At 38.4% G+C, this 15,754-nt stretch overlaps 1 protein-coding gene across 9 annotated transcripts in view; it reads right to left on the bottom strand.

The window, feature by feature from the left end:
- Positions 1 to 15,754, bottom strand: part of ARPP21 (cAMP regulated phosphoprotein 21) — a 273,304-nt gene that overhangs the window by 40,407 nt on the left and 217,143 nt on the right. For all 9 annotated transcript variants that reach the window (XM_060781679.2, XM_060781685.2, XM_060781688.2 and 6 more), the window contains 4 exons: positions 12,625 to 12,855; positions 8,440 to 8,603; positions 6,003 to 6,107; positions 4,018 to 4,275 (listed from right to left, as the gene is read on the bottom strand). In XM_060781679.2, the coding sequence (XP_060637662.2) occupies positions 4,018 to 4,275; positions 6,003 to 6,107; positions 8,440 to 8,603; positions 12,625 to 12,855 (758 nt within the window). The remainder of the gene's footprint in view (positions 1 to 4,017; positions 4,276 to 6,002; positions 6,108 to 8,439; positions 8,604 to 12,624; positions 12,856 to 15,754) is intronic.

Genomic DNA, 15,754 nt, shown 5'->3' on the forward strand with positions numbered 1-15,754 from the left:
CCAACCCTCTTAGATGTGTCACTTTTTAAATCTGTCTGCTTCTTTGATGCAAAATGGGGAACTGAGCTTTAAAAGGCAGCCATAAAGACAGTTTTAATTAAAGTTTAATATATTAATGTGCAATATCTTTAGGCTCCCAGGCTCAGCCAACTTCTTCTTTTTTTTTGTCCCTTCAAATATAATCTTACACTGACTGGACACACTCCCATGTTGCCATTTGTCACCCATGAGACTGGATCTGACAGAAAAGCAAGACAGTGGCTCCTACCATTACATAAACTAATTAGGCATTTATATACAAGCCTCATTACTTTAATATCTAATATGACACCAGAACACCAAGATACCAATAATAAGTTCACATCATTATTATATTTTTTGGATGACTGAACTGCAACAATCATACGCACCCATGACCAGTGGAAATAAACTAATGTGACCTTTCTATCTACTTTACAAGATAGCGATGGGATCAAAATCATGTTGGTCAGTCCTTAACCAGCTGAAAAGCCCACTGAAAAACATGGCACTGGTTTGCAGTCTTAGGTATCTATGCTACTACCATGAAAGCTGTGTGCAAATTGATTGTTAAGTTCTCAAGGCAGTTGTCATACCTGCACTTTCCTTTCAAAACAAAAAGCTTTCACGAAGCAGGATCACATTGTTTCAACAACATGTGTAACTCTGAAGGACATGGGATTAAGCCAATAACTTTTTATATTCCATCACTGAATCCTCACCCTAATGGAAGGGGAGGACGGATTACATGGCGCCACATCTTTCAAAGCTTTATACTTTACTAAGATGATGTGGGGGAAAGCCAGAAGGGACCTTTAATGATGAGGGCATCGCTCTGCCTCAGCAACATTAAAATATTTTTAATCCATCTGATGAAAGGGAAGGTAGTCCAATGGGATTCTGTATCCTAGGTTTCGAAGAACCAATGCTTTGATCTGTCCTCTTCCTACTTTACTTCCAAAGACAAGAACAACCTGTGAAAACCTCACTGTTTTCAATATTTTGGAATTTGAAGTAATATTTAATATTTCCTTTCTTGTTAACTCCCACATAAAGTAATGCACTTGTTTTATAGTCTGGTTCTAAAGAGAGAAAGCATGATCTTCAAAAACAGATATTAAGTTTTGGTACAATTGCATTTTAACTGTTTTCTCTGTCAGATTCTAGCTGTCTCTCACTGGCTCCTTTGGTTTTATGTCTGCACAGCACTGAATAATAAGTTTAGATGAAAATATAAAATGAGCAAGAAATTTACCACTGTTTTGTTGCTCTAGGATCAGATTATTAACATGTAGATTAGAAAGAAATGAAGCTTTACTTTGTAGGTAGAAATGGAATGTAAATCTCTGTTCAGATGAAACTCCCTTCGCTATCCCCCCTCCCTCTTGACTTAACTGATGTTTGCACCCACCTGACACATGTATTTAGTGATGGTGGGCATCCAGCTGCATATCTCTAGGCCATTGTGTCATTCTTCAGCAGCTGATTACAGACACAGCTGGACACTTCTCTTCTGACCCCTGTTCTCCACCAGCTATTAATCGGCCATGTCAGGGAGGCTCCCCACAGATAGCTGGTGAAATTTGAGTGGATAAGGGTCATTGGGCAAAGGGAAATAGTTAATTATTCCCCCTATAATGACCTCAAATAGAGGGAGAAAATGTGGGGGCAGTGACAGGCTTTGTATTTCTAGGAGTAAAGATTACTGCAGACGCAGACTGCAGACAGGAAATCAGAAGACATTTATTGCTTCAGAAGAGAGCAATGACCAATCTCAATAAAATAGTGAAGAGTAGAGACATCACACTGGCTACCAAGCTCCACATAGTTAAAGCAATGGTATTCCCTGTAGTAACCTATGGATGCGAAAGCTGGACCATAAAGAAGGCTGAGCGAAAGAAGACAGATGCTTTTGAACTGTGGTGTTGGAGAAAAATTCTAAGAGTGCCTTGATGCAAGAAGATCAAACCAGTCCATACTCCAGGAAATAAAGCCCGACAGCTCACTGGAAGGAAGGATATTAGAGGCAAAGATGAAGTACTTTGGCCACATAATGAGAAGACAGGAAAGCTTGGAGAAGATAATGATGCTGGGGGAAAAGGAAGGAAAAAGGAAGAGGGACCGATCAAGGGCAAGATGGATGGCTGTTATCCTTGAAGTGACTGGCTTGACCTTGAAGGAGCTGGGGATGGCCATGGCTGACAGAAAGCTCTGGTGTGGGCTGGTCCATGAGGTCACAAAGAGTCGGAAATAACTGAATGAATAAACAACAACAATGTAATGACCCCAAACAGATAGATGTCAATATTATCTGATATATGATTTAGGATCTAGCTTATATACATAGCAGTACTACATTTCTGTACCCACACACCAGTACCACACAATTTTTTCCATCATTGTGTTTTACAGTAGTGTTTTCATGATTACTTTTCCATGGCCAGCAAGTTATTACATCTAAAGACAATATGCAAGTAGCACGATTCCTTTCCCTGACTCTTTTTTTCCAAACCTCTAACATCATGACTAAAGATAGGACTTGGAGATCACAAAATTTCTTTATAGATTTTGCCCTAGAAGTAACACTGGTGAGATGCTACATCTTAATTCAAAACTGCAGTTACCCTAGTCATAACCAATTATCAACACAAGCAAAACCAGGGAAGGAATTGGTATTTTTTATATTTATCTATTGATCTATATCAAGAATTCAAAATAAAGATGGGAGAATGAAGCAAAAAAGTGAATGAATAAATGAGAGACAGGTGGACTATGAGATTACAAAGTAATGGGATACTCTTCAATTGTAGTTTGCTCTACTAATGTTTAAGAATCTAGCTCTTCAGTAGAACCCATATGTCAAAGATAGTTAGAAAATCCTCAAAGCATTTTGCCAATAACCATTCACCATATTCTGTAAGAACATCCAAGAGGGAGACTGGGATCTATGCAAACACTAAAGCCAAATCAGTTTTAGGAAGACCGTATTTAACATAGGGCCCTTCCACACAACGATATAACCCGGAATATCAAGGCAAAAAATACACAATATTTGCTTTGAACTGGGATAGCTGAGTCCATACTGCTATATATTCCAGTTCAAAGCAGATAATGTGGGATTTCCTGCATTGATATTCTGGGTTATATGGCTGTGTAGAAGGACCCATAGATCCATCCTATATGTTCAACTCAAATATGATTCGCTGCTACTATTTCTATGGCTTCACACAAGAAAAATAGGAACCACAGATATACTGTTCACTTCCCTCCAAATGAATAACACCATAGAAATATAATTGGGTATTGAAAGCATCAGTATATCCCCAGCTCATCATTCAGCTGAATGTGTAGTTGTCCTCCAGAAGGAGAATTCAATATGTAGTGATCAATCAGTGATTATTTATTTCATACATGGAAGCCATTATAGGTGCCATACTGGATGAGTGATAAATTGTACTTGAATGGGCCAGAAATCTTGTTGAATTCAAAGAAGACAAGATAAATCTTTTACACAGCTGATTTGCTTCTACATGTGAATCCACCATCTGCCTTCCTCTTGTTTGGTCAATTTATTAAAGAAGCAATGCCCAGGAACACATCTATTTTGTATACCTGCAGTTTATTATTGGAAACCTCTGTTTTGTCATATTACTTTTGTAAACCATTCTCAGGAAAATTCTCTGCCTTGGAGTGTGGTGGAAGCTCTTTCCTTGGAAGCTTTTAAACAAAGGCTGGATGGCCATCTGCCAGGGGTACTTTGATTGTACTTTTCCTGCATGACAGGGGGTTGAACGAGATGGCCCAGGTGGTCTCTTCCAACTCTATTGTTCTATTATTTTATTATTCTATATGAAATGTCTATGCATTCAGTAGTCATGTATTTCTGAATATGATCCTTGGCTATCATTCCCTTAATGCCTATGTTACTGAAGCCCTGCAAAGCTAACACAAATAAATACCTAAGGATAAGGGAGGAAACATTCAGAAATAGACACTTACTTGAGCAGGTGGTGGCTGCTGTACATAACCTTGTGGTGGAGGCGGGGGCTGGAGCACTTGTTGGGACACTGGTGGTCCTGAACTTGTAAAGCTTCCCGGGGGGAGCTGCTGGCTGGGAGAAGCCATGACGTAACCAGTCTGTGAGGACTGCTGTATAATAGATGATGGGTAGACAGGACCAGAGGGTGAATCTGGGTTGTCTCCTGATGACTGACGACTTAAACTCATCTGGCTAAACTGTGTTGTCATGTCATCTCGCTGTGAGGCAAAATTCAATTCAAAATGATCAGGGTTGATATTGGGAAAACAAAAAAAAAATGAATTCAAAGAAGCACGCACAAGAAGCAAGAGACAGTACACACAAATATGAACAGATTCTCATCAAGCCTACTTTATTTATTTTATATGCTACTAACCCATGTTTCTTTCTTCTCTGCCAAGAAAAAACCCGATGCTTTAAATTAGGATATATTTGAACCATTTCTTTTTCATAGACCTTCCCCCAAAGAATCTGTTTATGTGAAAAACAATATTTTGCACAGAAAATGTTTTTATTGGCCAAATCAAGAAACTTATTAAATATAAAAGTGTTGTTTTTGTGCACTTTCTTCTGTTCAAAAAAGTATGCTGGAGGTTGACTGTTTTCCTGGTGCATAGGCCAAGAATCAGTTCTCATCAAACATAAGACAATATAATTTTTACTAATCTGCATAAACAGGGTCTTTCCCCCCAAAACTGCCTTTTATGTGCCAAACAAAAATATGTCAGAACAGAAAACATGTTCACACATAGAAAGGAAACTATCTATATAAAAAGCAGATTCTGTGCTAATTTTTCCTGTGCCAAATGTTTGTTTTACAGAATTCTTTCCTATGCACAAAATCAATATTTCTGTGCAAAACTCCCCACATATATTTGCAGACAGAATTAAGTCCTGAAATACAAAGATTTTCACATGCTGAGGTTCTCCCTGTTAGGGTTTACTGACACTTTCCTAATTTAATGTCATTCTTTTCAAATATTTTCAAACATTCTGCCCTAAGACTTCCTGGAGACACTCAAGTACCCTGAGCTCCAACTCCCAGGATCACCTCATCACTCATGTATATCAGACAGTGTGCCCAATAGAATTCTGCTTTCTTCTGATATGGCAAAATCTACCTTCTTTTAAAAGGTTGAGGTATGGGGCTGCTTCTCTATAATAAGATCCTCAATTCTTTGTACGATGTCTATGGTAGTAAATGATATGGGATTGTTAGTTCTGCTCCTTTGTCACCTGTCAGCTTCTCCTACAACTATCTCCTCTGTATTGTCTGAGGAAGAAACCTATTATGACAGGTTTGGCCACATTTGTAATATTAGGGCTCCAGTAGATTAAACATATTATTAGAGTTACAGATGAAGCTATGGTGATGCACCCCCTAACTCTGCACTATAAGGCTTGAAACAAGGCACATAGGCATTCCTTTCTTGTTGCAAAATATATATTTACTATTCGTTTTAACTTCTCTCTCCATATCTTTTTTTAAAAAAAAACAAACTCATAAAATTCATTCAGTTGTCTTTTGTGCTGAGATATCTGGAATAGAAACTTTGATGATAGATGTAATTGGGCTCAAACTTCTAGAACAACTCAAAACATTTCAAATTGTATTTTTAAAGAAAGCGGCAATTTCTTGGAGTTAGACACTTTAAATGCAGATAAAGTAAAATAGATTTTGCATGCAACATCAATAAAATGCCTTATTAATTCTTAATGAGGGAAAGGTACATAAACATGCACTGTTGGAAATCCTATACCATTTTCATAAATTGTTTTTGGCCAGACTGCATGGCTCTAAGTGACATCACTTCCAGGACCAGTCAGCAAGACATGAGATTTATTGCATTTATATTTTGTTTCTCTGGATAGCAATGCCCCCAAACAAAAGCAAGCTCAGACAACACAATCAATTCACATAAACAGTAATAAAAATCAATAGTACCACAGGAAACTGCTGCGTTGGAGACACTGCCAGGAGATGCTGAGGAGGGTAGGAAACTGTTGGATACTGCATGGATTGTGAAGAGGGCTGCAGAGTTTGAACAGGCTGAAGCATAAAAGGAAAGGGAGCAGAACCAAAGAGATTCAATTACTGCCATTGCTTAATTTGAGCTATGGTCAAAACAATAACCTGGGACTCTAGATGACATAATCCAGTTCACCCAACATATGGCACAATTGGTCAAAGCCAAGTATGTACTGCAGTTCTAATTTTGTTGGATTCAATTGCAAAACGAACCTGACCCCATCTCCCCAAAAGAACAAATTGTTTTATTCTAAAAATTAAAAATTCAGCCCTTGTTCTAAAATATTATAATATTGGTGTGAGGCTCCAGGAGTATTTGAATGATGTTGAAGTATGCCCAGTTAGGCTGACATGGGTCTAACTGTGTCATTTATTTGGTGGTGAAGCAAGTCTTACAATTGTTCCTATAGGAAAAGAGACATAATACTCTTATTTAGATGTAAACCGGAACAGCAGTCTTACTAATTATTTATCTATTTGCTTGCTTGATGATGGAATATATGGTTGTCTTTCAAGGGGATGTTTTAGAACAGCCTTTCTCAACCTGGGGGTCGGGACCCCTGGGTGGGTTGTGAGGGGGCATCAGAGGGGTTGCCAAAGACCACCAGGAAAACACAGTATTTTCTGTTGGTCATGGGGGTTCTCTGTGGGAGGTTTGGCCCAATTCTGTCATTGGTGGGGTTCAGAACGCTCTTTGATTGTAGGTGAACTATAAATCCCAGCAACAACAACTCCCAAATGTCAAGGTCTATTTTCCCCAAACTCCACCAGGGTTCACATTTGGGCATATTGAGTATTTGTGCCAAGTTTGGTCCAGATTCATAATTGTTTGAGTCTATAGTGCTCTCTGGGTGTAGGTGAACTACAACTCCAAAACTCAAGGTCAACATCCACCAAACCCTTCCAGTATTTTCTGTTGATCATGGGAGTTCTGTGTGCCAAGTTTGGTTCAATGCCATCGTTGGTGGAATTCAGAATGCTCCTTGATTCTAGGTAAACTATAAATCCCAGCAACTACAACTCCCGAATGACAAAATCAAGCCCCCACCCCACCAGTATTCAAATTTCGGTGTTTTGGGTATTTGTGCCAAATATGGTCTAATGAATAAAATACATCCTGCATATGTGATATTTACATTACAATTCATAACAGTAGCAAAATCACAGTTATGAAGTAGCAACAAAAATAATTTCATGGTTGGGGGTCACCACCACATGAGGAACTGTATTAAGGGGTCGCGGCATTGGGAAGGCTGAGAACCACTGTATTAGAACAAGTTAAATGATTTAATATTGGATAGCTTTTTCTGCATGAGAATAAAGACCAAATATTTAATAATATTGAGAACTACACAGAAAAACCCAATGTTGTCATAAAAATAACCAGGAGACAGTAAATGTTGAGCTCATTTGCAGAAAAAATAAATTAAGTAAAAGGTCTCGTTAAATTATGTAGACAGTGCAATTAACACTGTTTTCGCAATTTCTATTTCCCTCTGACTATTTCCTCAGTAAATAGACAAATGCATGGGAAGTAGACTGCCTTAGGCATTGTTGACATTGGAACTGAATAATGATACTGATGTTAGTTATAACAAATAATAACAAAATATTAAGATATTTTGGATGCCGTCTCCTAAAATAATCTGGACAATTTCTCCCAAATCCTTTGAGATTCTGAGATCAGCCCCCTTCCTCCTGGTGTTTAGAAAACAACTAAAAACTTAGTATGCAAAAAAGCTTTCGATAAATGACAACAATAATGTAGCAGATGGATGACAACCTCGGGATCAGTGCAATGTTAAAATGTTTTCTGTTTATTTTTAATTGTTTATAGTTTTTAATGGTTTAATTTATCGTTATGTTATTCTTTTAGATGTGTGATATACAATTTTGACTGTATATGAGGCATTGAATGTTTGCCATTTATTTGATGTGAACCACTTTGGGTCCCCCCAGGGGCGAGAAAAGCGGTATATAAATTTTATAAATAAATAAATAAATTTTAATAAGATATATGTATAGTTCACTGTATGAGACATCTGCTTGTTTTGGTGGGAGGAATACCTATAAAGAAGCTGATTCTAAGAACTTGTATCTACTCATGCAGGGGACATAAGAATGGTGGAACAAACCTGAGAAGTTTGTAGGCTGTCTTACAGTGTGAATTATGGCAACTACAACCACTGCCTCTAGACAAGGTCATTTTGATAAGCCAGCTATGGTCAGGAGTTTCATCACATTATCCTTTACAATGCTACACTAATGTTTCCAAATAAATCAAATGATCTCAAATGGGACTTCAACCTAGCCATGAGCATGTAGGAAATACTTCCTATTTCAGTATCCTTACCTGTGTGACAAGGTGACTTGCAACTTGTTGCTGTGGCTGCTGCACAGGCTGTTGGGAGGAAGGCGGTTGCTGAGACTGTCCAACTATCTGACTTCTAATTGTTTGTTGAGTGCTGGGTGGATTGTATATTGCAGGTGTACCATCAGGGTTTACAAATGGTTGACCTGGAAAAATTAGACTATCATGTACTTGCATAGAACGCATTATAACAATACAAAAACCAGTATCTTTGTCTTTGTTCCTGGGCTGTTAACATCTTTTTTGTAATCATTAGCTAGTATTTCCCTTTAACATATAAGTAACCAAAAGGAAAACTGAAGCAATCAGTCTCAACTAAGAACCCACCCAGACAGGGCCCAAAACCTAGGACCTTTTTCAATTTTTACCAAAGGCAACCAAATGTTGCCTCCAGTAAAAACAAATTTGGAACAAACCAACGTTTCCCTGGTTTGTTCCAAATTAATTTGATGCCCCATTAGATCTGGGCCTTCCTGAAAGGCCTGGGTTGAATGGAGTATTTGGTCTGTGGAAACTCACTTCGGGGCAGTCTCAGGACTACCCAGAGGTGCATCTCCATTGCCATCTCACACGTTTTGGGTTCCTGGAGCCCAAAGGTGCGGGGTGGCACCCACCCCCTCCCCCCAAGCTTTCAATTTCCCCCTAAAAGGCCACTATAACTTTCCTCTTTGCATCCTCCTGGCATGAGGAAATGACACATGAGGAGATGGGTGGGGAGGGATTTTCCTCCTCACCCTCCCGTCTCCTCCAGGATCATTTCCTCACATCAGGAGGGCACAAGGAGGCAAGTTATGGCAGCTAGGTACCTTTTACTTAACTTTTAGGGGGAAATCGGGGGGGGGGGCTTCAGGGTGGCTGCATGCCATCATGATTTTAATGCAGGGAGTGGTGACTCAGACCTGCCCCAAAGTGGGTTATTTAAAACCACTTCAGCATGGATTTGAGTCCTGTCTGAAAGTGTCCTAAGCATCTCCGAAGAGAACTAAACTTTATGTAGTCACAAACAAATTAGGAAACTAAACTTATTTCAAGCTTTGGATGGTTAAAAATCCCAGAAAACACTAGCATTGACAAGTGCCCAGGGAGAAAATAGATTATTTTCACTAGTTTTCCTGATATACAAAATTGAAATAGAAGGCATACTTCTAAGAATCTACATCTTTACTGAAATTTCCTGATTCTTGTTTCTTTTTAATACAAATATTACTAGAAAAATGTCTCCTGTCTGCTGTTATTTTATGTGGACTGCATCCATTAGTTTATTTGCCTAATTGGACCAACAGTGAAATATTACCCATATTTAGTCATGTCTACAGGGTTTAATAAAACTGATTTTCAAGCAAGTACAGTTTGGCTGCAGTCTAAATAACTTAAATGTATAAATTTAATTTGGCGATAGCTGAAGCCATCTAATAGTAATTCAGTATCATCAGAAACGTTTTCCTTTCCCGAGAACTTACAATATTGTTGCCCGTGACCCATGCTAATCTTCCTTCAGATAATATCTGCATTCCAATAAGCTCTTAATGCATATACCAAATGGCTCTTAATGTAAAATTTAAATCCAGCTATCCATTCTCTGCCACTGAGCTGGCAGAAAATGCTTTAAGTTTCCATGTGGCTTTTTAGTTTGTTAGCGGCTATGGTGAGTGATGTTAGATTTCACCACTGAAGGCATTGCTGGAGTGAAACTGAAATTATGGCTGTCATTTAGTATTCTATGAATGTTCATACTAAGGAATAAAAACACTATATTCTCTTCATGAGAATAATTTCTCCTCCACTTGATGGTAATCCAAAAGCAGCTGCCATCTATGTATTGGGGTGATAGTAAAGTGACCTTGCTATACTTATATATGTTCTCTTTGTAGAAGGAATACAAACTCACAGGGAGAGAAACACATGTATAGTAGGCATTGCTTCAAAATATGGATGGCAGAGGTGATGAAGGACATGAAAGCAAGAGCATGGCCAACATGCCCAGGCTAGAGCCGGGATAAGAAGAAAAGAACTAACTATGTATATTTATTTTCTGAAGTAATAGTAAAAGAGCTTAAAGAAAAGTATATGTACAAGGAAAAGAGAAATGATATATTTTAAATATGTGCAAATGACTAAAATAATTATTTATACATTTATGATGTATTTGGGCTCGGCCTCTTGTAAGCCCCACCGAGTCCTGCGGGAGATGGTAGCAGGGTATAAATAATAATAATAATAATAATAATAATAATAAATATTATTACTTATACAGTCTTTTTAGGTGATAAACCAAAATTGAAACTATGTGTCACAAAACTACCTTTAAGGCCACTTTCAGACAGCATTTTAATTCATGCCAAAGAGGGTTTAAAAAACCTACTTCGGCGCAGGTTAAACTCCTCACATCCATTTAAAAAAACAGGCTTTCCCAGTGAGGTGGCTACATACCATCCCAGTAATTACCATCCCAGTAATAAGTTCTTAACCATTACCACCCCAGGAATAAGTTCATACCATCCCAGTATTAAGTTCTTAACCGTTTTATGGCTTTTTCAAGGGGGGGGGGTAATTACTGGGATGATATTCAGTCACCCCCCCCCCCGAAAAAGCCCTAAAATGGTTAAGAACTATTGGGCTGCCATTAGGCCTCGCAGCACATTTCCTGGGACATACCAATTATGCACATGGAGGCTGGAGGGGGATTGCTCCTGTCCCTCGCTCTCCAGCTTCCTCACATATAATTGGGACATTCCAGGAAGTGTGGTGCAAGGTCAAACTGTGGCCCGGTAAGTGCTTAACCATTTGGGGGGGGGGTTGTAAGTGGGTGGGTGCCATCTTGCATATTTGGGCTCTAGGAGCCCCGAAGGTGTGAGATGGGTGTGTGGACAGACCCCCAGGTAGTCTCAGGACTACTCAGCAGTCTGTCCCCACAGGGCCCATAGCCCATTAGACCTGGGGCTTTCAGGAAGGCCTGGGTCTAATGGGCTATCTGATTAATTCAGGATAAAGCTGGGTTTTCCTGCTTTGTTTCAAATTAATCCTCTTTTACTGGAAGTGTTGTTTGGATGCCTCCAGTAAAAGTGCGACAGGGCCCGGGATATGGGCTATGTTTTGCTGCTCCCTAATTTTTCTCTCAACAGATCCATAAGAAAGTCAGTGAAACCCACTATATAAGCTTTGGATTATTTCCACACTTGGAAGATCTACAGTCTAAATTAAAACTGCCTCTTTTCAACATCTCTTTCCTTTCTTTTGAAGATCTTTAAGAAATAAAATCTTTATCATTAAAAGCTATTGGATTTACTCTTACATGGAGACTTTCAAATTAAAAATTGTAGTTATGAATCCACTTTAGCTTCTATGGTGACATCATATGGAATCCTGGGACTTACATTTAGGAAGGTGTATTGAGAAAACCCAGACAGAATACTACAGCTTCACCAAACTACAAACCCCAGAATTCTATAAAGATGATGTCATGGTGATTAAAGTAGAACCACAAGGTTATAATTGTGGACTGCCATGTTTTTACATTTTTGTAAATTGCCTTGGGTTCTTTGCTAGAAGAAAGGCAGAATATTAACAAAAGAAACAAATTATCAAACAGCATGAGTGATAGATTGCTCTTAAGCGAAGATGCACTTATGGAAAGCTAAGCATAGACGAATTTTGAATCTATGTTATGTAAACCTCTATTCTGGTAGGTTTAATTATCATTGATTCCTCACTTTGAAATCTTAGAGGAGATCAAAGAAAGAATGTCTCAGCATGTCCACACATTAACGGTTTCTGGGACACCTAGCAGAAAATCATAACAAAGCCTGTTTAGAGCTTTTACTATTTTACTATTATAAGAGATGGATGTCCTATACAGATCCCAGCTTGATAGGGATTTTTCACTGATGAACTCTTTTTGCCTGACACCTACATTTATTTTCCTTGGTGGTGATGATTTCTGTGTGCATGTAGGTTTTATTCTTTTTCTGCTGCTACTGATTTTGTAATTTTATATTTTAAGGCTGATTGGGTTTAAAGCAAGGGTTTGTTTTAAAGCAACAACAACAACAGCAAGTAGATCCTGAAGACAGGATGTGGGCATTTCCAAATTTCCTTTTGGAAATTTTTGTTTTAATAATTATCATTGCAAATGGGCTGTTAAAAACGAAAAATTACTTTTAACCTGACCTGTGTGTGGATTGAGCAGAATACTTCCTGGTGGTATCCCTGCAGCTTCAAGTGGAAGTATGATATAGCTGGTGTTGCTTGGTACTACCTGACCACCTATCCCATTTTCTGTATAGGACACACTGCTTGACGAGGTGGGTGTTACTCCAGGGACAATGGATGCACTTTGGACAGGCTGATGTGTTCGTGAGAGAGATCCTGAGGACCCAGCACTGCTGGAAGACTCTGAACCTGCAGAAGAAAGTTAGATCATCTGTTATAGACATTACACCTAAGGCTTAAATTTAGTCTCATTGTGAGCAACTTGCATCTAAATAGGATTTTCTTTAGACTATTCACACATACGTACATCTTCATGAAAGCAAAACTGGGTGAATTTGTGCAGTGGTTAACATCTACAGATTCAAAGTCTGCTGGGATCCATGGATATGGGAAGGAAACAATGCAAGTACTTACTCCAATGCACCACTGAACTGTGGGAAAGTGGAAGAGACATATACGGCAGAGACCATCCTCTTGCACAGGAAAAAAATTAAATAAATATTTATACATAAGAACTATATCTCAGCGACTAAATAGAACTTGAGAACTTTCAAAAGTACTGTTATACATTAGGAAATTGGTTATAAGCCTTGCAATGAAATCATTAATAAACTTTTAATAGCCCTTAAAAACATACTGGGGTATGGTTCCAGATCATTTCCCCACCCTTCCATCTTCGATGGACTAGATTGGTTGGCTACTCCATCTTCTTGTGAATGGCTCAACAAAAATAACAGTACAGCAGGATAATTAATTTACTATTTGGACACTACAGTAAGAACTTTTAAAAATTATTGATTAGGTGTTTTATCAGTTTATTAATAAAAGCTATAACCAGATTCTGACTGGCTAGTTAGAGGCTTTTCCTCTACATCACTGCACTTTGGTTAAATATTTTTAGCTTTTTACATAGTTAACTATGATGTAATGGATATTGATAGCTAGAAAATGATTACTTTAAAAAGTATTTGCTGGTCTGATAAAAAGCAGGTATCAGACATAACCCATCTACATAGGCAGATGCTAAAAGGGAAGAATTTTGAAGGTAAAATACAACAGACACCTGAGTTTTTCAGCTGAATTTCAAGAAGGAACCTTATGGATGATATGGACATTCCAAAAGATATGTGGATGATTGAGAAAAAATGTTACTTTAAGATGAGATCAGTTGATTTGCCTCTGCCATGTTCAAGGTGTCTGCTTTCTTCATTACAAATTCTTTTATGGACTTAATTGTATTTAATACAGATGTCTTGAAATCAAGAATGTTTGAGTATCCAATTCAACATGTCCAAAGTATCCACTACTTTGGAGACATTCAGCTTCCCTTCTTGCTGAAAGGCAGCTCTTGTGGAGGGGTAATGGTGAGAAAGGAGTACTTGCTACCAACTGTCTACACTGACTGTCTACACTGACAGCTTTAAACATTAATTAATAAAAGCAAGACTATCAGTAACAACTAATCATGTTGGCTGTGTATTATCTCCAACATCAGAAGTCCCAGACTGGTGTCAAAACTCAGCCTGGCAGAAGCCATTCTGTCAGCTAGAGATGCTGGGCCAATTTCACATTTACTAATAGGTGATGTTCCTAGTAACAGAAGACACAGAATGGGAAACAGGAAGTTGTTTTAGCAACTCTGGAGACATTGCAAGGGCCTCTGGGATAAGTTCCCATTTCCTAGGCCAGCAAAGAGCAAAGTCTTAAAGCATGAGTTTCCACCAGAATTTTTCTTTCCCTCTAAAATGAAACCCCACTAAGAGATTCCTGAACAACAGAAATTAGTGCTAGAAGGCACAGAGGGGGGTGATACGTTTGTTCTCTTTTGCCAGCATTGATAATAATGGAGATGTGTATATGAGAGGGACAGTGCAAGAATATAATTCAATGCCTTGTCTGGCAGAATCACATTTGGCATAAGTGACATGGAGGGGAATGTGAAGAGACCATGAGGCAGAAAGGGCTATGGATCAAGCTTGCTTGACTCCCCCCACCCCCCAGCAACCTAATTGGAGGGGAGAAGCATTTGGTGGCTTAGCAGGGGTGTGCTGGTATTGGTGTTTTGTTATTGTGCTGGTCAGAAAACAGCTGCACCCCCTGGTGTGAATAAGTGGTATTGGTCAGCAGCAGGCTGTCCAATTCCTGATCCAGTACCCATGCATGGTGGCCAACCTTGTTGGTAATCAATAAACAAGTTGTGGCCTTTTGTTATCCTAATACTGAGTGTTTGTCATTCCTGGGTTCTGTGGTGGGAGGTAGGTAATCACCCATGCCCACGCAAATGATTGTGTAGCCACCAATACTTTTAACCAAATCTACTACAGATAGTCACAAAGGTGCTGGAATCAGCCCTGATGGTAGAAAGCATGAATATTGATACTCACAATCTTGGAGAAGAATATGGCTATTACTGAGGCTTAAATAACTTCCTCCAAGATGTCAAACCAAAGAAAAAAGATATTCTATATGGCAAGCAAGATCCAAAATACTTGGAATAATCTGTTAGATATGTGTGTATAGGTAGGTAGAGAAAAACATACAAGTAGTTTTCCCCAGTGTATGTTGCTATAGAGCCAAAATTATTTTTCACTTTCTTTGTTACATTTGAACTGTGACAGCAGGAGTTCTAGTAAATGCTCTTCTGTATTTATTTATCTCTGATGAATCTTCTTCTATTTATCATCTCAATTTGCTGACAGTCCTGTATTGAAAATTTGCTAATAGAATTTGGAGCACAGCAAGGATCATACTGAAACTTGTATAAGATCTGCCTAATCAAAAGATCTGTGATGATGAAAAACACAAAATGATGTCTCTTAATTCAAAATTCTGGAAGATAATAATTGCGGTGTTGGTTATACACATCTAAATTTATAATGAGTCATACAGAATTTATAGTCAGGAAATTGTATACTGTAAGATTATCAGACATAATACTAAACCACAATAATTTAATACTATATATCAAATCAGGCAATATCCAATATAAGCAAAAATTGCTTCCAGATCTGGATAACAGAGTAACCCTTTTTTACATTTTCCTACGATTTACAATCTTAGCTGGAACATGAATTTTGCTATGTTTGTC

Source organism: Anolis sagrei, chromosome 6, assembly GCF_037176765.1.
Source record: "Anolis sagrei isolate rAnoSag1 chromosome 6, rAnoSag1.mat, whole genome shotgun sequence".
Classification (NCBI taxonomy): Eukaryota; Metazoa; Chordata; class Lepidosauria; order Squamata; family Dactyloidae; genus Anolis; species Anolis sagrei.